The 22,777-nt window shown below is 39.8% G+C and overlaps 1 protein-coding gene across 6 annotated transcripts in view; it reads right to left on the reverse strand.

The window, feature by feature from the left end:
• WDFY3 (WD repeat and FYVE domain containing 3) overlaps positions 1-22,777 on the reverse strand; it is a 283,089-nt gene that overhangs the window by 27,909 nt on the left and 232,403 nt on the right. For all 6 annotated transcript variants that reach the window (XM_070372638.1, XM_070372639.1, XM_070372635.1 and 3 more), the window contains 10 exons: positions 20,450-20,613; positions 17,512-17,660; positions 15,616-15,736; positions 15,058-15,143; positions 13,122-13,202; positions 9,824-9,878; positions 9,439-9,558; positions 5,118-5,235; positions 3,576-3,682; positions 1,404-1,557 (listed from right to left, as the gene is read on the reverse strand). In XM_070372638.1, coding sequence (XP_070228739.1) covers positions 1,404-1,557; positions 3,576-3,682; positions 5,118-5,235; positions 9,439-9,558; positions 9,824-9,878; positions 13,122-13,202; positions 15,058-15,143; positions 15,616-15,736; positions 17,512-17,660; positions 20,450-20,613 — 1,155 coding nt within the window. The remainder of the gene's footprint in view (positions 1-1,403; positions 1,558-3,575; positions 3,683-5,117; positions 5,236-9,438; positions 9,559-9,823; positions 9,879-13,121; positions 13,203-15,057; positions 15,144-15,615; positions 15,737-17,511; positions 17,661-20,449; positions 20,614-22,777) is intronic.

Raw genomic sequence — 22,777 nt, forward strand, 5'->3', positions numbered from 1 at the left:
GATACTGGTTTATATGTGGAAGTCTTAAATACAGTATGATACAGGGCATGAAAAGAATATGAAAACAGAACAATATCTGGCATGAATACTCTAAGTAAAACAATGAAATTTTGATATGTTGTAAAAATAAATATTCAAAACACAGATTAGCAAACTGTGTTCCAAGAAACAATAACCAAAGTCAAATCTACTTCCTGTAGCTGCTGGATAATACAAAGAGAGCAAAGTACCAAGGAAATTTCTCTCCCTTTTAGAAATGTTGATTTGGTTCTGTTTTTTTAGTACCCTAACGGGATGAAAAAAGGGTTTACTTAGAGTTATTCAGCAATTCTAATTTTAAAACTTATCAACATGTAAGCTGAGACAATAAGGAAAGATTTAAACTATATGTGAAAAATGTGGATATGCCACTCTTGGCTGTTAGCTTCAATCACATTAATTTTCAAATAAAATTTCACCTCACTTTCATTTTCAATGAAATAATGATATTCTGACCATTAGATGTAATCTTTGTTAATTTTTTCATTTTCCCAAGACTCTGGATTGAAACAGCTATTTGGGGGCACACATCTATTTTTCTTTGTTATATTTATTCTCATATACCCAATAACCCAGCTGACTTTAACAGCAGCTGTAACCATGAGGGATAGTAACTGAGGAGGACCCTGCAGGGCCTTTCCAAGAACAGCCCGTCCACCCCAACCCCGTGCGTTCCCCCTCCTTCCTTTGTAGAAAAGCCTTAGTCTCCCAGGCCTCCCCAGAGTTCCAAAGAGCAAATGTAACCAGAGAAGAGAGAAACTGCAGAAACAAAGGAAAACAGCCAAGCAGCACAAAATAACAATTTAGCCTAAAATAAAGTCAAGGACTTTTAGTTTCTCCTCAAGGGCTATAAACCTGAGCCATATCCTTGAGTTGTTTTGCAGATATTAAAACCCCCACCAGGTGGAGGAAGTTAACTGCATGCTGACCACAGGTTCATAGACCCCAGACCAGTCAGATCCAGAAGTTGATGACCAAGATTCCTGAAATACCACTTTGTTACCGCATCATCAACCAATCGCAGAACTGAGCACAAGCTGATCACAAAGCCTGTGACCCTCTCCCTTACATGGACTTTTTAAAACTCTCCTCTGAAAGCTGTCACTGGGGTGGTTCAGGCCTTTTGAGCATGAGCTGCCCATTCTCCTTGCTTGGCCCTGCAATAAACACTGTCCCATCCTTCACCACAACCCAGCGTCAACAGACTGATTGGGTTTGCTGTGTTTCAGGTGGGTGGACCCAAGGTTGGTCTGGTAACAAAAGCTTTCTTTGTCAGTGTCTGCTACAGACTTCTCAGAAAAGTGACATTTCTGTTGGTCTTTTCCTGGATACCGTTCCTAAGACAGTGCCATGGTGCTACATACCAAGGTCAAAGTTGTTGGAATTGAACAGGAACTCTGGTAAGTAAAAAAATTCTGGGATGAGTTCCTTTACATCTGCCATGTTGTGCTTTGACGCTGAGTACCAGGCCTCACGCACGCTGTGAAACATCCGGTCAGCCAGGTCAAAGTGGCCTCCCTGTGGGCAGAACGAGAAGGCACCTCTGTGAGAGAACTGCTCCCACCTCAGCATTCACACTCAAGGGCCTGGAAACCCCAAAGAAATTCATTTGGTGACAATTCAGTTTCCCATTCTCCTACGTCAAATACACAAAATTTAAATAATCACAAAAAAAGAAGAATTCTTTTCGGGGTTCTCCTTACAAAGGGTCTCTTGCTTTGTATCAAAGTGATATCCATGTAATACAATTTAAAAAGATTAGTTTTTAGAGAGAGGGCAAGACTATAAGGAAATAGTTCTTCCATCGTTTGATAATACTCTCCTTAAAAAAAAAAAAAAGGATTCATACTTGCAAAGCAGAACTAGAGACACAGACATAGAGAACAAATTTTTGGACACCAAGGGGGGAAAAGAGGGGAGCAGGATGATTTGGGAGACTGGAATTGACATATACACAGTATTTATACTATGTATAGGGCTTCCCTGGTGGCTCAGATAGTAATGAATCTGCCCACAATGTGGGAGACCCACGTTGGATCCCTGGGTCAGGAAGAACCCCTGGAGAAGGGAATGGCAACCCACTCCAGTATTCTTGCCTAGAGAATTCCATGCACAGAGGAGCCTAGCGGGCTACAGTCCCTGGGGTTGCAAAGAGTCAGGAACAACTGAGGGACTAACACATACTAAGTATACCAATGAGAACCTACTGTATAGCCCAGGAACTCTACTTAATGGACTGTGGTGACCTGAATGGCAAGGAAGTCCCAAACGGGAGGGGATATATGGCTGACTTGTTGTACAGTAGAAACTAACAACATTGTAAAGCAAGTATACTTCAATAAAAATTAATTAAAAAAAAAAACTTTAAAAAGCTGCTATTATATAGCCATTTACAGTTGAGAATATTCAGGTTATATATGTATTTGACTAATTTCATAAAATAACATGACATTGTTATTCTTATACTCATGAGAATTTAGAGGAGAACTAGGAAGGTGATCAAAAAGTTATAAATCAATAAACTCAAATATAAAAGGAATTTCCTTTGCTTACACGGCCTCATAGATGCACCACTGCCTTCCCTCAATCAAACTCCCAATGCTGTGTTTGAGTGAACACAGTGTGTCTGTCTTTACAATGAAGTTCACTGTGTGAAAATCCCAAGTCCGTACAATGGCCACCACGGCCTACCGCCATCTGGCCCTGCTAGCTCTCTGACCTCATCCCCTGTCGCTTTCCCCTGCAGTCACTCTGCTCCAGAAACTGGCTTCCTTGCTGTCCCTCAAATACCTCAGGGCCTGACTTAGGGCCCCTTGCAGGCTGTTCTCCCAGCCTGGAGCACACTTCCTCCAGATACCCACACCAGTAACTCCCTTACTTCTTTCCAGCTCTGGTCAGATGTCTCCTTTCCGAGGTGACCTACAGTGACCAGTCTTTCTAAAAATGGCATCATGTCCTTCCCCACCTCACGTTCCTGTACTTCCTATCCCCTTTCTCTGACCTCTGTTTTTCACACAGCACGTATCATATACTAAAATATTTTACTAGATCATTATTTACTATGTTTGTCTGTCTCTTTCAACCAAAATATATCAATTCCATCAGGCAGGACTATTGTCTTTATTCTCTGATGTCTTCTAAGCACCTAGAATAGTGCCTGGCATCCGGTAAGTATTCAATAAATATTTGTTGAATAAATGAAAAGAGAATTTGGAGAAAAGCAATTATAATAGGGAAGATAGCAATTGAGCTACACGGACTTTTTAAAATGTCTGATGAATCAGTTGGCTGAATTCCATATATGTGGCTGGAAAGCAAATGCTACTTGCTTACTTGACTAAAGGACCTTGGCCCTTGTTTAGTGTAAACAAATCCTAGCTTATTTATCAATTTTGTCCAGTAAAATTCCACAATCATTATGTTTTGACTACTTTTGTGACTTTTGTAATGATAAACAACATTAAAGAAAACAGCAAAAACGATCTTAAATAGAAGGCGCGAACAACATGCAAAAATTCTAAACTTAAGAGTTTTACCTGTAGCCTTAGGAATATCTGTGTGAAGGGCTCCATTCTGACAAGGTATGAAGCCACAATCATGGCTGATGAATAGTGGGTCCCATAGTGGTAGGCTGGAGTTTCTCCTGGCCAAGAAAATAAAAGCACAATTGAAAAGGATGAACTGGGATATCGGGACTGGCATATATACACTACTGATACTACGTACAACATAGATAACTGCTGAGAATCTACTGCACGGCACAGGGCACCCTACTCAGCGCTCTAGTGACCTAAACGGAAGGAAATCCAAAAAAAGAGTGCATATATGTATACGTATAGCTGGAAGACGTTGCTGTACAGCAGAAATGATCAACACTGTAAAGCAACTATACACCAATAAAAATTTAAAAAACAAGAAAAATGAGAGTAAAAAAGAAAACAAAAGAGTAACACAAAAATAAAATTAGCGTTAATCAATAGACTTGAAAACGCTAATGTACATGATAACCGCGACACGAAGTACAGTCGGCTCTGGCAGTTGTAGAATAAAAACCATGATAACACTGAAAGCCCTCATTTATATATCTGGCAAGTATCCATTTTAGTATAATTCTGTGACTTTCCCCATTGAGCACATCCAACAACCCCAGGGACGGGGGAGCCTGGTGGGCTGTCGTCTTTCGGGTCGCAAAGAGTTGGACACGACTGAAGCGACTTAGCAGCAGCAGCAATTCATGTTTTGAGGCTAACTGTATAATAGATAATCCTTACTAGCAAGCCACCTTCAACTAAAGCAGGATACTGATGTAAAGCAATTCTTTATTAGGTTCTGGCTTTGCAATAGTATACATTTCTTTGAATCGATGTCTACGGGTATTATGCAATTTCTGTTACACATTCTCCTTGGCAGGGGAAAAAAAAAAAAGATTCCAAACAGGGAATAGTGTTAGGCTTAATTTTTTTTCCTCCTTTGTTTGTTTTGCCTATTTGAAGGGGTAATATGATAAACATTAAACAATAAATCATGAGTATGTAAATTGCATTATTTTAGAAGGGACTCAATTAGTATTTTTTTAATGCAAAAGGGTTGTAAAAAGTGCTCAATAAAATTAAAAGAACATATAATGGAAAACAATCTGAAAAAGAAAAATATGTATATATACATATACACATACACATGCACACTGAATCACTTTTTGTATAACTGAAACACTAAATTAACTATACTTCAATAAAAAATATTAAAAGAATCAATAAAGGAAAGCATAGTTCCTGGCCTAAACACGATTAGGGATAAAGGCATATTATGATGGGAAATTTCTACCCTAGACAAGGCAGAAAGACTTAGTTTTTGCCAACACTTGACAAGCTACCCAAAAAACACCTTCCAAGCATGGCCATCAGTTAACACGCAAAACCTGATTTTCCTACTTTGATAGTTGTGTATATGCTTGCATATGTAACAGACATAATCATATACAAGCAACTTGGGGAAAGATGGAAGGGCGTCAGACCACTAAATAATGGCTTACTTTTGAAACGTGGGTACCAAGTCCTGCGACAGGGAAAGTTACTTACCATTAGGATCTTCCCAGTCTTTATATCGCTTCTTATACTGAGCTAATCGTTCATCTGTCTGTGCTCCCATTGGCTTGGCCAGGTTTCTAAATGTCTTGGGATTAGTAAGATCGACCTCCTAAAATACAAAATGAAACCCAATTCCAAAATTACTATCCACACTCTATTTTCACCACCGTAGACAGAATGGCTATAGCCACGATGCTTTGTCAATGGGCTAGTATCCATGGGGTCACACCAGCAGAGCTGGACTCCAAGATAACGCCTTGCACCTACTGGTTATCCATATTTTACAGAGAGGCACATGGCAGTTTAACTGGTTCAGTATGAAGATGTCTGTTTTGGAAATTTATTTTGCACAGGAGAAGGCACTCAGAACCCAGGTTTGGAGATAAGGAATAAGAGGGAAAACCCTTCCCAGTCTTGACAAGGGAGAGGCAGGAGACTGTGGACACAAAAGCTCCATTTCCTCTTTACCCTCCGTTACCCACCAAACCGGAGGATCAAATCTCCCTTCTATTCTCTCCCCCTCCTCCCCTCTTTCACTCCAGCTTCACTTCTGAGCATTTTCTTCCTAGAGGTGAAAGCGAAGTGAAATAAACTAGGGCACTCACTAACTTGGTCACCTCCAAAAGACAACATCATACGAGGCCGTGATTCCCAAATGAGGTGGATTCCTCCAGTCTACCAGAGATCATTTTAAAGGCTCATCCTTAGGTGACTTAATTCATATATTTAAAAGGAAACCAAAATTTACCTCCTAAGCATATTAAAAGCAGACATTTGAACTATGTACCAATGGGATACCTAATTTGTGTTCTTTTTATTTAAAACTCAACATTCAAAAAACTATGATCATGGCATCTGGTCCCATCACTTCAAGGCACAGATGGGGAACAAGTGAACACAGTGACAGATTTTATTTTCTTGGGCTCCAAAATCACTGCGGATGGTGACTGTAGGCCATAAAATTAAAAGACACTTACTTCTTGGAAGGAACGCTACGATAAAACTAGACAGCATATGAAAAAGCAAAGACATCACTTTGCTGACAAAGATTTGTCTAGTCAAAGTTATGGTTTTTTCCAGTATTCATGTACAGATATGAGAGATGGACCATAGAGAAGGCTGCATGCTAAGTCGCCTCAGTTGTGTCCGACTGTTTGTGACCCAATGGACTATAGCCCACCAGGCTCCTCTGTCCATGGGATTCTCCACGCAAGAATACTGGAGTAGGTTGCCATTTCCCTCTTCAATAAAGAAGGCTGAGTGCCAACGAATTGATGCCTTCAAATTGTGGTGCTGGAGAAGATTCTTGAGAATCCCTTGAACATCAAGGAGATCAAACCAGTCAATCCTAAAGGAAATCAACCCTGAATATTCGTTGGAAGGACTGATGCTGAAGCTTCAATACTCTGGCCACCTGATACAAAGAGTCAACCCACTGGAAAAGACACTGATGCTGGGAAAGACTGAAGGCAAAAGGAGAAGGGAACGGCAGAGGATGAGATAGTTAGCATCAGTGACTCAATGGACGTGAGTTTGAGCAAACTCTGGGAGATGGTAAAGGACAGGGAAGACTGGAATGCTGCAGTCCATGAGGCCACAAAGAATCAGACATGACTCAGCGACTGAACAACAACATGGCCCCCCAATTTTGCCAACTTGTCTTTTAAAAGTCTTGGATAGGAGAAACTGATCCACACTTACAAAAATAACTCAAGTTAGTATTTGTCCTCTGAAATTCTATATGCAAAACACCTCATTTGTAGTTTGACTATTTCAACAAAGATGAGTAAAGCACAAATAAGTACCAGGCCTTGCTCTAGAGATTGGGCCCTAGGAGTTACCTAAGTTGGTCTTTGAGTTCAACATCCTCACAGCTAAGTAAGGTCAGACAAAAACTATGCTTACAACATGTAAAGGAAGGCAGCACAATACAGCTTAAAGGTGGTGTGGGAACAGAGGAAAAAGAAGGAGAGAGAAAGGACAGAAGGTCCCCTGGAGGTGTGAGTGAGTATGTCCTGCTGGATGAAATACAGCCAGCCAGAGGAACCTGGCAGCGGGAGGTAAGGAGGGCACGGACATGGGGAGAAGTCCAGGCAGGGAGGGTAGCACGTGCAGAGTTGCTGAAAGAGAACGGGGTGGTCCCGGACAGCAGTCCTGGGAGTGCAGGAGCGGTACCTAACTAGCAGCTACTCTGCAAAAGGTACTGTACTGACATTTTAAAATTCTCTCCAGGGGCTTCCCTGGTGGCTCAGTGGTAAAGAATCTGCCTGCCAACGCAGGAGACATGGGTTCAATCTCTGCTCTGGGAAGATTCCACGTGCCTTGGTGGAACTAAGCCTGTGCATCACAACTACTGAAGCCTGTGTGCCCTAGAGCCCTTGCTTCACGACAAGAGAAGCCATGGCGATGAGAAGCCCGCACACTGCAACTAGAGTAGCCCCTGCTTGCCACAACTAGAGAAAATGCTGTGCAGCAATGAAGATGGAGGTCAGCAAAAATAAATAAATAAATGAAATTATGTCCAAATTGTGATGATGATTTACGCAATACTTTTCTAAACGGAGAGATGACTCAATTAGATTTATTTCTGAAACTGGCTGCAGTGTAGAAGACAGTGACCTCCTCCAGTGGATCCAAATTTATTGGCACTTAGGAGACTGAATGGATTACCATGAATCCAAGAAGTTGGCCAAGCATGCAAACTTTGTCCAAGCCTAAGCTAAAGCTCAACTGGAATTCCAGTGGAGCTATTTCAAATCCTGAAAGACGATGCTGTGAGAGTGCTGCACTCAATATGCCAGCAAATGTGGAAAACTCAGCAGTGGCCACAGGACTGGAAAAGGTCAGTTTTCATTCCAATCCCAAAGAAAGGCAATGCAAAAGAATGCTCAAACTACCGCACAATTGCACTCATCTCACATGCTAGTAAAGTAATGCTCAAAATTCTCCAAGCCAGGCTTCAGCAATACGTGAACCGTGAACTTCCTGATGTTCAAGCTGGTTTAAGAAAACACAGAGGAACCAGAGATCAAATTGCCAACATCTGCTGGATCATGGAAAAAGCAAGAGAGTTTCAGAAAAACATCTATTTCTGCTTTACTGACTATGTCAAAGCCTTTGACTGTGTGGATCACAATAAACTGTGGAATATTCTGAAATAGATGGGAATACCAGACCACCTGATCTGCCTCTTGAGAAATCTGTATGCAGGTCAGGAAGCAACAGTTAGAACTGGACATGGAACAACAGACTGGTTCCAAATACGGAAAGGAGTACGTCAAGGCTGTATATTGTCACCCTGCTTATTTAACTTATATGCAGAGTACATCATGAGAAACACTGGACTGGAAGAAACACAAGCTGGAATCAAGATTGCCGGGAGAAAGATCAATAACCTCAGATAGGCAGATGACACCATCCTTATGGCAGAAAGTGAAGAGGAACTCAAAAGCCTCTTGATGAAAGTGAAAGTGGAGAGTGAAAAAGTTGGCTTAAAGCTCAACATTCAGAAAATGAAGATCATGGCATCTGGTCCCATCACTTTATGGGAAATAGATGGGGAAACAGTGTCAGACTTTATTTTTTTGGGCTCCCAAATCACTGCAGATGGTGACTGCAGCCATGAAATTAAAAGACGCTTACTCCATGGAAGGAAGGTTATGACCAACCTAGATAGCATATTCAAAAGCAGAGACATTACTTTGCCAACAAAGGTTCATCTAGTCAAGGCTATGGTTTTTCCTGTGGTCATGTATGGATGTGAGAGTTGGACTGTGAAGAAGGCTGAGTGCCGAAGAATTGATGCTTTTGAACTGTGGTGTTGGAGAGGACTTGAAAGTCCCTTGGACTGCAAGGAGATCCAACCAGTCCATTCTGAAGGAGATCAGCCCTGGGATTTCTTTGGAGGGAATGATGCTAAGGCTGAAACTCCAGTACTTTGGCCACCTCATGCGAAGAGTTGACTCATTGGAAAAGACTCTGATGATGGGAGGGATTGGGGGCAGGAGGAGAAGGGGATGACAGAGGATGAGATGGCTGGATGGCATCACTGACTCAATGGACGTGAGTCTGAGTGAACTCCGGGAGTTTGTGATGGACAGGGAGGCCTGGTGTGCTGCAATTCACGGGGTCGCAAAGAGTCGGACATGACTGAGCGACTGAACTGAAGCTAAAGCTCGTCTCATCTTCTTGGGAATAAGTGCCTGTTGAGAACTGAAAACTATAATGCACATAAATCACTTAAGCCACTGCAGCATCATTTAATTACTTTTAACGATGTGTTCCAATTTCACAGAAATGATGTGACATTTACCTCCGAGTCGTAATCTGCAAGGATCCAGGGGAAGACAGGATATTGCATGAGGTCATTATACGATCTTCCAGCCAAAGTGTTCAAGTGCATCAAATACTGAAAGTTGCTGATTTCACCTCTCTTGGGAAAGATAAATAAAGATTCACTTTAAAGCGATCAATTATTTCCACTATGTTTGCTTTAAAAAATTTATATGCAAAATGAGGCAAAGGATAGTTTCTTACAGATTTCAGAATAACAAAACAGTTTTTTTCTAAAAAGAACAAAAAGAAAACTTTTTTGTCTATGGTATATATTTTATAAATTATTAAAGTGCTTTTAACTGAATGACTTATACCTTCTGACTACAAATTATGAAGGATGCTTACATTTTCACTGAACTTACCTCCCATCTCTGAGTCACAGACTTCTCTCCAACCAGAGTGCTAAGCAACCCAGATCTACAAATGATAAATAATTAAATGAACTGTAGGCAACATACTGTTTTAGCAACATATTAATAATTTTAAATCAAAGTAATTACAAAGCTGAAAATTTTAAGTCAACAGATCCATAAATTTTTCAAACTATGGAGGACAACCTAATGGTGGGTCATGAAATCGGTTTAGTGGGTTATGGTCAGCATTTTGAAATATGAAATAACAGAATTGAATTGAAGAAAATAGAGAACAGAACATTGGAAGGCACTACACATAGTAAGGGAAACTATTTTCAGAATTTTAAGCAAGTTCGTGTTACTTGGAATGCAATGTAGTGTATATTTTTTACTGTGGATCATAGCAAATGAATTTGAAACAAACACTGATCTAGTTCAACTTTCAGCCTTTTACAATAATTCCTATGTAAACTGATTTATTTTTTATTTTTCACAATAAACCGTAGAAAATTCTGAAAGAGAAGGGAATACCAGACCACCTGACCTGCCTCTTGAGAAACCTATATGCAGGTCAGGAAGCAACAGTTAGAACTATACATGGAACAACAGACTGGTTCCAAATAGGAAAAGGAGTATGTCAAGGCTGTATATTGTCACCCTGCTTATTTAACTTATATGCAGAGTACATCATGAGAAACGTGGGGCTGGAGGAAGCACATGCTGGAATCAAGATTGCCAGGAGAAATATCAATAACCTCAGATATGCAGATGACACCACCATTATGGCAGAAAGTGAAGAGGAACTAAAAAGCCTCTTGATGAAAGTGAAAGAGGAGAGTGAAAAGGTTGGCTTAAAGCTAAACATTCAGAAAACTAAGATCATGGCATCTGGTCCCATCACTTTATGGCAAATAGATGGGGAAACAGTGGAAACAGTGGCAGACTTTATTTTTTGGGGCTCCCAAGTCACTGCAGATGGTTGATTGTAGCCATGAAATTAAAAGACGCTTACTCCTTGGAAGGAAAGTTATGACCAACCGAGACAGCATATTCAAAAGCAGAGATATTACTTTGCCAACAAAGGTCTGTGTAGTCAAGGCTGTGGTTTTTCCAGTAGTCATGTATGGATGTGAGAGTTGGACTGTGAAGAAAGCTGAACGGTGAAGAATTGATGCTTTTGAACTGTAGTGTTGGAGAAGACTCTTGAGAGTCCCTTGGACTGCAAGGAAATCCAACCAGTCCATCCTAAAGGAGATCAGTCCTAGGTGTTCTTTGGAAGGACTGATGCTAAGGCTGAAACTCCAATACTTTGGCCACCTCATGCGAAGAGTTGACTCATTGGAAAAGACTCTGATGCTGGGAGGGATTGGGGGCAGGAGGAGAAGGGGACAAGAGAGGATGAGATGGCTGGATGGCATCACTGACTCGATGCACATGAGTTTGGGTGAACTCCGGGAGTTGGTGATGGACAGGGAGGCCTGGCGTGCTGTGATTCATGGGGTCGCAAAGAGTCAGACACGACTGAGCGACTGAACTGAACTGAAGTTGATTTAAAGAGATTCAATTGGAATAAGTGATATAGCAAACAATATTTTGTTCACAGTAGGTACACATCATTCCTAAAAGAGATGTTGAAAAAGTGAATGAAAATATAAATATTTTATGACAGGAAAGTCATGGCTGTTCACAAAATTATGGACTTTTTTTTATAGCAGACTTTTCTAGAATGCTATAAAACCCTTAAGGTTTAACAGCTTTGTAACATGGATAATTAATAATCTGAAGTTTGTGAATTGATCACAGAACCAGTAGTAAAGCACTTAACCATATATTTTATCATCTGAAAGGAAATTAAGAGAGGTGTAAACCTTAGTTCATAAACATTTCTAGCTCAAGAGTACAGACACCACTTTTCACTTCCAGAAAAATTCTTCCTTTCAGGTAAACCGAGTGCAAAGGATACTAGGTGGCGCTAGTAGTAAAGAACGCGCCTGCCAATCAATGCAGGAGGCAGAAGAGACTTGGGTTCAGTCCCTGGGTTGGGAAGATCCCCTGGAGGAGGTCATGTCAACCTACTCCAGTATTCTTGCTTGAAGAATCCCGTGGACAGAGGAGCCTGGTGGGCTATAGTTCACGGGGTCGCAAAAGAGTTGGATACGACTGAAGCGACTTAGCACTGAAAAAAGAGCTGTGATCATTTCTCAACTTTGTAAGAAAGGGAATAACTGAAAAGGAGATTAAAGTTGGAAATGAATTTCTGCTTCTTGCCTTTGAGCTTTGAACAGTTCTTTAAGAAGTGCCAACTCAGCACAGAACAATGAAATAGCAAGTTGGAGATTATCTAGGCAGGCAAAAGTACTAGTAAGTTGCTTACAAGTAGAAAAAAGGCTAAATATGCTTCATGAGAGCCTTTTGCTTCCTGTATTTATCTTAACAACAACACAAATGATTAGGAACAGAACATACTTCTGAGGTTAACAAAAGCAGACATGCAGCATCTGTATTAAATGTCAGCTAAAGAAAAATAAAAACAATAATTTAAAGAGAAATACACAAATTTAATATGTATAGATACAAACTGGGTATCACATTTTATTGACAAATTTACAGAATGTCCAATAAAGTTTTAAGACATTTTCCTGCATCCTGTAATAATTAATTTGTAGCCCCAAAGCACTGCTTCTTTTCCAATGGATTATAAAGGGCTACTAATACAAAAGAAAATGTATATTTAGAAACAAGTCATTCAAAAAATTATATTAACTGATTAAGTTAACCAGTAAAAATTAAAAAGTAAATATAGAAAGCTGGTATCTACTGAGATAAGCAAACTTATCCACTAATAGTAGAATACAAATGTGTATAAGTTTTATAACAAGGAAACCTGATAAAGATAAAATACCAAAAACAAGAGAATGCCTTATATGTAATGATGAGTGGCTAGTAAATAAAGACAAAGTTTCTAAAGAATTTTTTTAAAAACAAGAGGAAATATTTATATATAATATGAATAGAAGATGCAGAGTAAAAGTGTCTATATATATGATGGACTCAATTGGGCACAAGTGTGCATATTCTCAAAACATTAAAGGAAAATGATCAACATGTGAGACATCTGACACTGGTTTGACACGAGCGATCATGCGTACATTCTCTTATTTCTAATTTTCAGTATTGTAAAATTGTTCTACAAACTACTGAGGGTTGGGGTGCAGGGATATTCATTAAAATATTAAATAATACTGTCCAGATGTAAATGATCCAATTTCAGTATTAAACTATAATGTGCAAGAGGCACATGACCTACCCCTGCTCCACGCTGGTGTTCGGCCGCTGCCCAGACACAGACTCTGAACTGTCAGTGAGAGATGGCACTACAGCCAAAAACCTGGAAGATTAAAAAATAGCATAAAATTGGAAATGACGTGTCAGTCAGGATCTAATGGGAGCGTAAGAAAGAATGACTCATTTAGAGCTTAACTGCTGCATTTACCACCACCCCCTCGACTCCTCAGTAAATGGCAAGCAAAGGGAATATACAATAATTGGAATACTCAAATAAACAATACTCAATAATTAGAAACTCCATAAACAAATAAAGGTAAGATGATGGCTTCTAAAGCCAATATAAAGATCCACAGCAAAACCTGACATTTTAGAGTTTTACGTATGTTGCCGCATTACTTGACACACTGATTCACAGGAATTGAGTCAACTTAATGATGTCCTAAAGAGTGACTGAAGCTAAACACTCACAGGACAGCAAGCGGTGCTAATAGCTAAACAAACGACAGCAGAGACGCCACCGACAAATGAGAACACATACACGAGGAAAACCTTTATGTGACACTGTCACGATTATTTTCAGAGTAGCTCCTAATGTCAACATATATTTTTTAAGGGCAACCAAGAGTTGTGGGAAAATCCTTGGAATCAATGTGGACCTTGAACTTGGCACATACACAGAAATCTCTCAGCTAAAGACAAACTCATCTCCTTGTAACAGCTTCTAATTGGGAAGAGCAGATAATTTACCCATGTTGAAAACGATACCACCCTTAGAAATGAATAAGACAGGCAACTAACATTTCAATTGTTTACTTAGTTCGTCCCAGTCAACATCCACGGGGACTTCTTCTGCAGAACCTCCCTCATTTCTCTCATGCTCACAGGTAGTATTGCTGTACTGCAGTGATAAACAGTGTTGCTTGGTATTAGTCACTCCTTATTGGAAACACAAAACTTCCCTAATAGAGAGATTTGCCAGGATTTATATTACTCTCTGAACTTCCCAGGTGGTGCTAGTGGTTAAGTAACCCGTCTGATAGTGCAGAAGACAGAAGAGACTTGGATTCCATCCCTAGGTCGGGAAAATCCCCTGGAGGAGGGCATGGTAACCCACTCCAGTATTCTTGCCTGGAGAATCCCATGGACAGAGGAGCCTGGCAGGCTGGGTTGCAAAGAGCAGACACAACTGAAGTAACTTAGCTGCATGCATGCATATTACTCTTCAAGAATAAGGGCTCTCTTATTACCTACCATCAGTTCATAAAAGCTTTAGTATTCACACATCCAACAGAACTTTCAAGCACACAAACATATACTATTTTTCTTCTAGGTAAACACAGTTTACCAAAAATGAAATATAGTCAGATTAAATCAACTGCTTTATTTGGTTGAGCTACTTTTTGAAGGATGAGGGTATCCAACTTACCTTCCAAAGTCAGAAAAGTCCCACAAGAATATAAATTCTAAGGAAATTCAGGCCCTGTATTCAATAGCAAGGTATGGCACTGTCTTCTTTTTGGTAAATATGAACAAAGCCTATTCTGAACCTAAAGTATTATTTTTTAAGCTATAGTTTCATCATTCCTTTATACTTAAAGAGATATTTTGATGAAGTCTAGTGTAAGTTTGGAGAAGGAAATGGCAACCCACTCCAGTATTCTTGCCTGAACAATCCCAGGCTGCCACCTATGGGGTCGCACAGAGTCGGACACGACTGAAGCGACTTAGCAGCAGCAGCAGCAGTGTAAGTTACCAGAAGGAAAAAAAACGTTCTTTCAAAATAGAAGAGCATCAGAAGAAGCACATTTCAAGAGGCTGGCAAAAATGAAACATTTTCTTCAAAGTTAATTCAAGTATTTAATTGATTTTTAAAAAATGAGCTGAACTTGTAATGCTTTACACCTCCCATTGCTTCCCACAATACAGCATTATGAAGTATTCGTAATAATCTATACCTTTGATAAACTTTGTTTCTGATTCCTTTCTGAAAAGCAAGGAGGTAGTTTCGTCCATCTCCAGAGAAAACTTCCACAGCGATAGGCTGAAAAGATCAGAGGGAAAGACATTAAGAAAAAATGCAAATAAGGTTACATATTAACTTTTCCACTATGAGTTTCCCTAATATTGAAGCAGTCAATCTGATGACTGGAAAACATTTTTTGAGTCATGAATTCCTAGTATATTAAATTACAAAAACAGATGGAATTTGTTCTGCTCAATTTGTTTCTAAAATCCTTACTACAAAATTATAATTTTGTACATTTATAGTGAATGTAATTTTTATGCAACAAATATAAATCTGGATAACTATAGGGAAAGATGGATAACAAAGATAACACTCAAAGTTTTAGGATGCTAAAGGGATGTATTATAAAGCTATGCCACATGTGACACGAGCCTGTCTATATACAACCAAATCCAAAACTCTTAAGCAATAAGGCGGAGCCTATCATGTATACATCCTCTAAATAAAGGAACATGACAAAATGTTTATTTCTACTAAATCAACCAACCTGAAGGAGATATCTCCGTTTATGCACTTCCTTGATATCTTCATATGCAAAGATACTGCACGTTCTCTTGAGCTGACTGGGGCCTTGCCTGGCTCCTCTAGGGATAATCGGCTCATGCATACTAGAGGCAGCCCGGAAAAAGGAGGCAACAGAAACAAAGCAAGAGGTAAACTCACTGTTCAACAAACGGGGGTGCTATTTTCAACATGGGAAAAGAAGCAGGACACAGTATACCTGAATATTTAGTTAAAGAAAAAACCTTTTAAGAGAGTAATTTGTTAGCAACTCAGTATACATTGTTAACAAAGGTCCGTCTAGTCAAGGCTATGGTTTTTCCAGTAGTCACGTATGGATGTGTGAGTTGGACTATAAAGAAAGCTGAGCTCCGAAGAATTGATGCTTTTGAACTGTGGTGTTGGAGAAGACTCTTGAGAGTCCCTTGGACTGCAAGGAGATCCAACCAGTCCATCTTAAAGGAGATCAGTCCTGGGTGTTCATTGGAAGGACTGATGCGGAGGCTGAAACTCCAATACTTTGGCCACCTGATGCGAAGAGCTGACTCATTGGAAAAGACCCTGATGTTGGGAAAGATTGAGGGCAGGAGGAGAAGGGGACGACAAAGGATGAGATGGTTGGATGACATCACCAACTCAATGGACATGAGTTTGGATAAACTCCGGGAGTTGGTGATGGACAGGGAGGCCTCACATGCTGTGGTTCATGGGAGTGCAGAGTTAGACACGACTGAGCGACTAAACTGAAGTGATACTATAAATCCCCTTTGGTGAATATAACTTTGTCTATCACCAACTCTCGGAGTTCACTCAAACTCATGTCCATCGAGTTGGTGATGCCATCCAGCCATCTCTTCCTCTGTTGTCCCCTTTTCCTCCTGCCCCCAATCCCTCCCAGCATCAGAGTCTTTTCCAGTGAGTCAACTCTTCGCATGAGGTGGCCAAAAGCGCATATCTATCAGGCATAGCTGGTACAGTGCCAAGGTCTATATACCTTTAAGGGGCCAAGAAAATGTTTTAATATCTTTTAAAATCAAAAGAAAAAACCTTGAATTTTTAGGTAGAAGAAAATGTGGTAATATATAAAGTGAATATATTCATCTTTAAATCAACACAATCAGGAAACATCACTTTAAATAATTTTATATGCAAGAGGAGGCCCATAAAAGTCATCATGTAGCCCTGATGGCTGCTAAAAATGATAATGTGAAATTATATCCTAGGAATGAAGATAACCATGTGTCAGAATGAAGATCAAGGTGTCCACATTCACCATGTACATTAGGTGTTCAAAATGTAAGAGGAAGAGAAGAGCATGTTGATTTTCTAAGTCTTTAGCTTTTTATCTTCCTTTTTGTTTTGTCTGCCTCTGGGTTTTCCATTACCCAGTATCACGTCCATCACGGGACTGGCAGAAGAAAAGGAAGCTAGATCAACTTAGCCAGTTAATTCCTGCCTGTGCATAGGTCACACTGCTTCTAGGGTACTCAGAGGACATGGGCGTGCTTACATTTGTTGGCGTTTTGTACAGCTGCCTGTGTTTTTGCTATAACTGTGTTTGCACTGAGATTTGAAAAAAGAACACTCTGCATATTTAGAATAACTTTATAAATATACAGATGACAATACCAGGAACTTGTATTATATCTAATGCTATTAATGCATAGCAATAAATCTTATGTAGTTTTCATTTTGATAAATAAGGCAAATTTGTCCTTTATAGTTTTGAAATATTACTCTTGTGAATATGTAATGACAGATGCATACAAACTGAGAGATAACATTACTTAAAACATAACTTTTCATTAAAAAAAAAAAACTATGTAGGTATCTTGTTTGCTAAAGACAGCTATACTTTGTGTCTCTTCATTCATTTACTTACTTTGGAGGTAAGGTTTCAATATCTCTTATTTCTCTGGTTGCTGTCATTGTAAATCCATCAATCACATAGAAATGCTCTTTACCAAAGAGGAGTAGCCCCTCACTGGTATCAAGGCCCTGGACTCGAGCACAGCGGTACATGTGCTGGATCTATTAAGAAAACCAGAAACATTCATTAGTATAGTTTTTAAAAAAATCAACTAATTTATTTAAAAAAAAAATACAAAGGAAGCAAAATGTTTTTAAACATGGGTTTAATGGGCAAACAAAATTTTACCAAGATGTTACTGTGTGATGGCACCCCCTGAGCTAAGCATATTAATCTGATTGCAAACATAATAAACAGAAGAGCTAAGATTGCAGTCTTGAGTTGCAGTTTGACTTCAGTAAAAGGAAACAACCTTCTATTCACATCCATCCACTCAATCCACTTATCCCAGTATTCACTGAGTACTAACTCTGCCAGACACGTGTGTACGAGGTTCCAGAGTCAGTGAACAAGTTAGAAGAGGAGGAAGACAGACAGAAACTTTGCAGGAAGGGGAACTGAGGCACCATTTGGGGAGCTTCCGACTGAGCCCTTGGCCAGGCAGGACGCACAGAGGGGGAAAGGCATGTAGAGCCTGATGTTCCCGAGTTGACTTTCTAGTTTTGTCATTTAACTAGAGATTTGGTCAGATTTCTTCATGTCTCTGGGCTTCTGTATCTTCAAGTAAATTTCAAATATACTTCAGTGGCGGGTTGTAAGAGTGACAGAATACATAGAATCATGTTAGCAACTGCTGGCTGTCTTCTCTTCCACACAGCTTACTTTCCTCTTCTTCCATAACAGCCTCTGGAATTTGTCTCTGTTCGCTCCCCACTGGATTCCGCCTGCCTGGCAGACTGTGGTGCCATTGTAAAAAGCCAAACTTGGCAGAAGCTGTATTTTCCTCATAGAAGGACGGACTTGCTAAAGCCCTCAATGTTACCATTGTTTTCTTTCCAACAGGCAGGATCTAGTTCTTAGCAAAAATTCCTTCTTGCTTATTCTTAGTTTAACATGAGTCAAGGAAAAAAAATCAGCAACTGAATCAGAGTCAAACAACTGTCAAATGAATGTCAGTCTAAATGCACTTCCTGCACTATTCAAGCTTAAAGCAATTAGAGCAAAGGCTGTACTCATAAGATCAGAAGCTTAAAACATGACAGTATTAGAAAATAAATTTTCTAAAATAGACAAATAGAAGTTTCAACACCACATGTGAACTACAATAAAAACTTAGAATGTTACAGTGAAAAAACTTCACATACTTCTAAAATAATTCTATTTTAAGTAAAATAGACACATAGAAAACGTTACTTCCTAAGTGCATACCTTAAAGAATTTTCAAATGCTTAAAATATGATGCAACCAGCATCCAGAACAAGGAATAGAACATTCCGAAGCTCCCAGACACTTATCATGTGCTTCCTTCCTTCAGACCTACTGTACTTTTATAGTTACAATTTTTTTAATGTTTTCATTCAAGATTAATCAGGCTATATATTTGAACAGAATCTGAAAAAATTAAGCTCTAATTTCTAGTTACTATTTCTTAGTGAGTAATATTTTAAGGGTTATACCACAATCTACTATAACAGACAAACACAATCTTTAAAGACATGATACTACACGTTAAATTCCTTCATTCTTTTATCCCTTTATTCAACCAGACACTCTTTCATTCAAGGTTTACAGACTGTGTATCAGGTGATTAAGAGCTGTGCAAGGCACTGGGGTAGAAATAAGAAAACACTGTCTGCCTACAATGAGCTCACTATCTAGGGGAAGAAACAGTCACAGGAACAAAGGAATCATAACTCACTAAAATGAGTGACAGACAAAAAAGAAAGTGAAAGTATTAGTCTCTCAGTCATGTCTGACTCTTTGTGACCCCATGGACTAGAGCCCTCCAGGCTCCTCTGTCCATGGAATTCTCCAGGCAAGAATACTGGAGTGGGTTGCCATTCCCTTCTCCAGGGAGTGATAGATATAGGGTTTTTATAGTTACAACTTTTTCCCCCCTCTTTTTATGTTTTCATTCAAGATTAATCAGGCTACATATATTTGAACAGAATTTTAAAAATTAAGCTCTAAAAGAGTGAAAGACATAGGGCTTTATAAAAGCTTAGAGGAGGGTATTTACATCTGGGCTGGCAAAACCCTGAAGGAAAAGTTCCTATGTATTGAGTACTAAAGACTCCAGATAAATGAAGCTGTATCAAATGTGGGTTACAGGGATACAGGTTATGCGAGTGACAGGGGCATTTATGCAGAGAATGCAATGAGTAAAGTGCAAATTAAAGAACCAACATCATGGATGGAGTGAACTGCAAGGTACAAAGAGCTACGGGGCTCAGGCTACACAGCAGAGTCAGTAAACTAAGCCTAGAGGGGTCGCAGGTTATAAGAGATTGAGAGCGACATAGGAAGGCCAAGTAGTCTTCTGTGAGTGAAGCTGAGTGTAGGGGTGAAATATGAGGCTGGGGGTGATGGGCTCAAGGCTTGGGGATGATGGGTTAGTTGAAGCTGCTCAAGTGGTTAGTGCAATTACAGAGGAGTAGGGAAAAATACAGGACCACATTACTGAACGGGTTGTGTACATGGGATTGAAAGAGAATTAAGGGGAGATTTGGTAAAGGGAGATTTGCAATTTGGTAAAGGGTATACAGAGGAAGACAGGGAACTAGGTGTCAATGTTAATCCTGTATCTGATGCCACTTCATGCTGGTCGGTGTCCGGAGAGGTGAGAAAGTCCTGCAGATGAAGAGTGCTGAGCCCAGAAGGGGGCTTAATACTGATTTCACTGCAGAGGCTGCAATATGTCTCTTTGGCTGCCAGAAAAATACCCTTCAGCTGTCTTGTAAAAGGGAAACAAATCACTCAGTGCAACCCCTCCTGTCCAGAAGCCCAGCACCTTTTCGCCCTCCTCCAACAGGCGCAGCAGGGTGGCGTTGTCTGTTTTCTCCTCCTCTTCTATTGAGCTGCCCTCAGCTGTCTGGTCCTGTAACTGCTCCTGTGTCTCCTCATCGCCTCCGTCCGGTGCTGACCGAGACCGTTTGAGAGGTGGCTTGACCAGTCCTGCAGGACAAGAGCCAAGAGGGCCATGTGGTCTCACGGGGGCCACTGGGGAGCGGTTTAGTCTCAAGGAGTCCTTCCTGTACAATTTGAGAGAATTCAGGAAGGCATGCACACACTTCAGTGGCCAATAGCACAGGCTCTAGGGACTTCCCTGGTGGTCCAGTGGTTAAGAATCCACCTTCAAATGCAGAGGACATGGGTTCAATCCCTTGGTCAGAGAACTAAGATCCTAAATGCTGGGTAACTAATATCAGAGTAACTAATACCATGAGTTGCAATTAGAGAGCCCATGTACTGCAGCTACTGAGCCCAACTGCTCTAGAGCCCATGAGCTACAACTAGAGAAACTCTCTGCAACAAACAGCCTGTGTGTTGCAATGAAAACCCAGTGCTGACCAAAAAAATCACCACCACAACCATAAAAAACCCAAAAACCAAAACAAATAAAAAATTACCAATCACCGCCCGCCTCGCCCCCGCCAAAAAAAAAAACAACCCAAAAAACCACCCCACTCAGCACAGATCTGGTATTAAACAGTTGTATGACCTGGGAGTATTATCTGCCCTCTCTGAATCTCAAAGGGTTCTCATTTATAAAAACAGGACAAAAATATCATCTCTACTGGATACCTGGAGGACTGTTGGAGAACTAAATGAGGTAATTCCGATCAAGTGCTTAGGATCGTACATGATAAATAGTAAACTCTCAACAAGTGTCAGATGACGATGATGATAAACAGAGAGATTAGCAGAGTGAATGGTAACAGGGGTGATGCTAACGTGTGGGTTTTACTGAGGGGATACCATTAATAAATGGTCAGTCATTATCAGAAACAAGAATAAGGACAGCAAGTTATAAACATGATTATAAGAGATCCCACCTACATGGAGGGCCCATGAGGGCTATTTAAAGACTCACGTTATAAGTGGCACTATGGTCATTCAGACATGAATGAATCTGTTTAACTCAACAGATCATAAAGAGTAAGAACACAATTCTTTTTAATATAGAGCTGGATACTTTAATTTGCCCAATAAGTTAACATTTTACTGCCTACATTTTGATAATTTTATTGATAATCACAGGAGGTGAAATCAAAATCTGAGGATGAAGGTAACCACTGATATCCCAAAGTATAGGAAACAAACAGGCTCTAGGACTCTATCTCTAAATCTCACATTTAATATTCTTTAGTTTGTTTCCTCAAAAGTAATGTCACATCTATCTACTACAGTTGCTCTAAGAATTTTGGAAAAACATATCTGCTAGAATCCTACCCTTTGAACCCAAGTTATCAGAGGTTCTGGTTTGTCTTGGGAAGAACCTTATTTTCACATAGCAAAGACTACAATAAATAAGCTGGAGAAGGAAATGGCAACCCACTCCAGTATTCTTGCCTGGAGAATCCCATGGACAGAGGAGCCTGGCAACTACAGTCCATGGGGTTGCAAAGAGTCGGACACAACTGAAGTGACTTAGCATGCACACACAATAAATAAGCAAGAAAGAGCAAGTCTTGCTGAGGACATCCAGCAAGGGAAAAACTTCCAGCTGCTTTATTTATAGTTTGATGAATCAAAACCTCCAATTCTATATCTATCATAACATCTAGCACATCACAGTAAGGACACCAATATTTGTGGTTTTAGTTTAATTAGGAATTAGGAAAACTGAGGCTAAGAGAAGCTAAATGCCAATGACCCAAACACATCTCCACAAACTGTGAATTATATGCCTTGGTTATATATTGGTATATACCTTGGTTATATGGCTATAACACAGCTTTGGACTGATCTCAATGACTTTGCCGATGCAGTGTCAAGAAATAAGAAGGCTGAAAACTCTGTTTACTAAAAATTTCAAGGATTCTACGAAAATGTTAGGTCACTTATGAAATATTTAGTAATTCATAGTCATCATGAGAGAAAACAGGTATGATACGAGAAGCTGACCACAACTATAGATAAATGCTTTATGTTGACATGGCCATATACTATTAGATTTTTATCAATGAGATCTGCAAATAATTTTTAACTTATACTTTTAATTCACATTCCAGGGCTTTATCTATGGACTATACCAAGACTTTACAATTTATGATTATTTCAGAGGCTTAAAAAATAACAATGGATTGATTTTACTTTTTCAACATCAACTGAGTCC

The sequence above is a fragment of the Bos mutus genome, chromosome 6 (assembly GCF_027580195.1).
Source record: "Bos mutus isolate GX-2022 chromosome 6, NWIPB_WYAK_1.1, whole genome shotgun sequence".
Taxonomy (NCBI): domain Eukaryota; kingdom Metazoa; phylum Chordata; class Mammalia; order Artiodactyla; family Bovidae; genus Bos; species Bos mutus.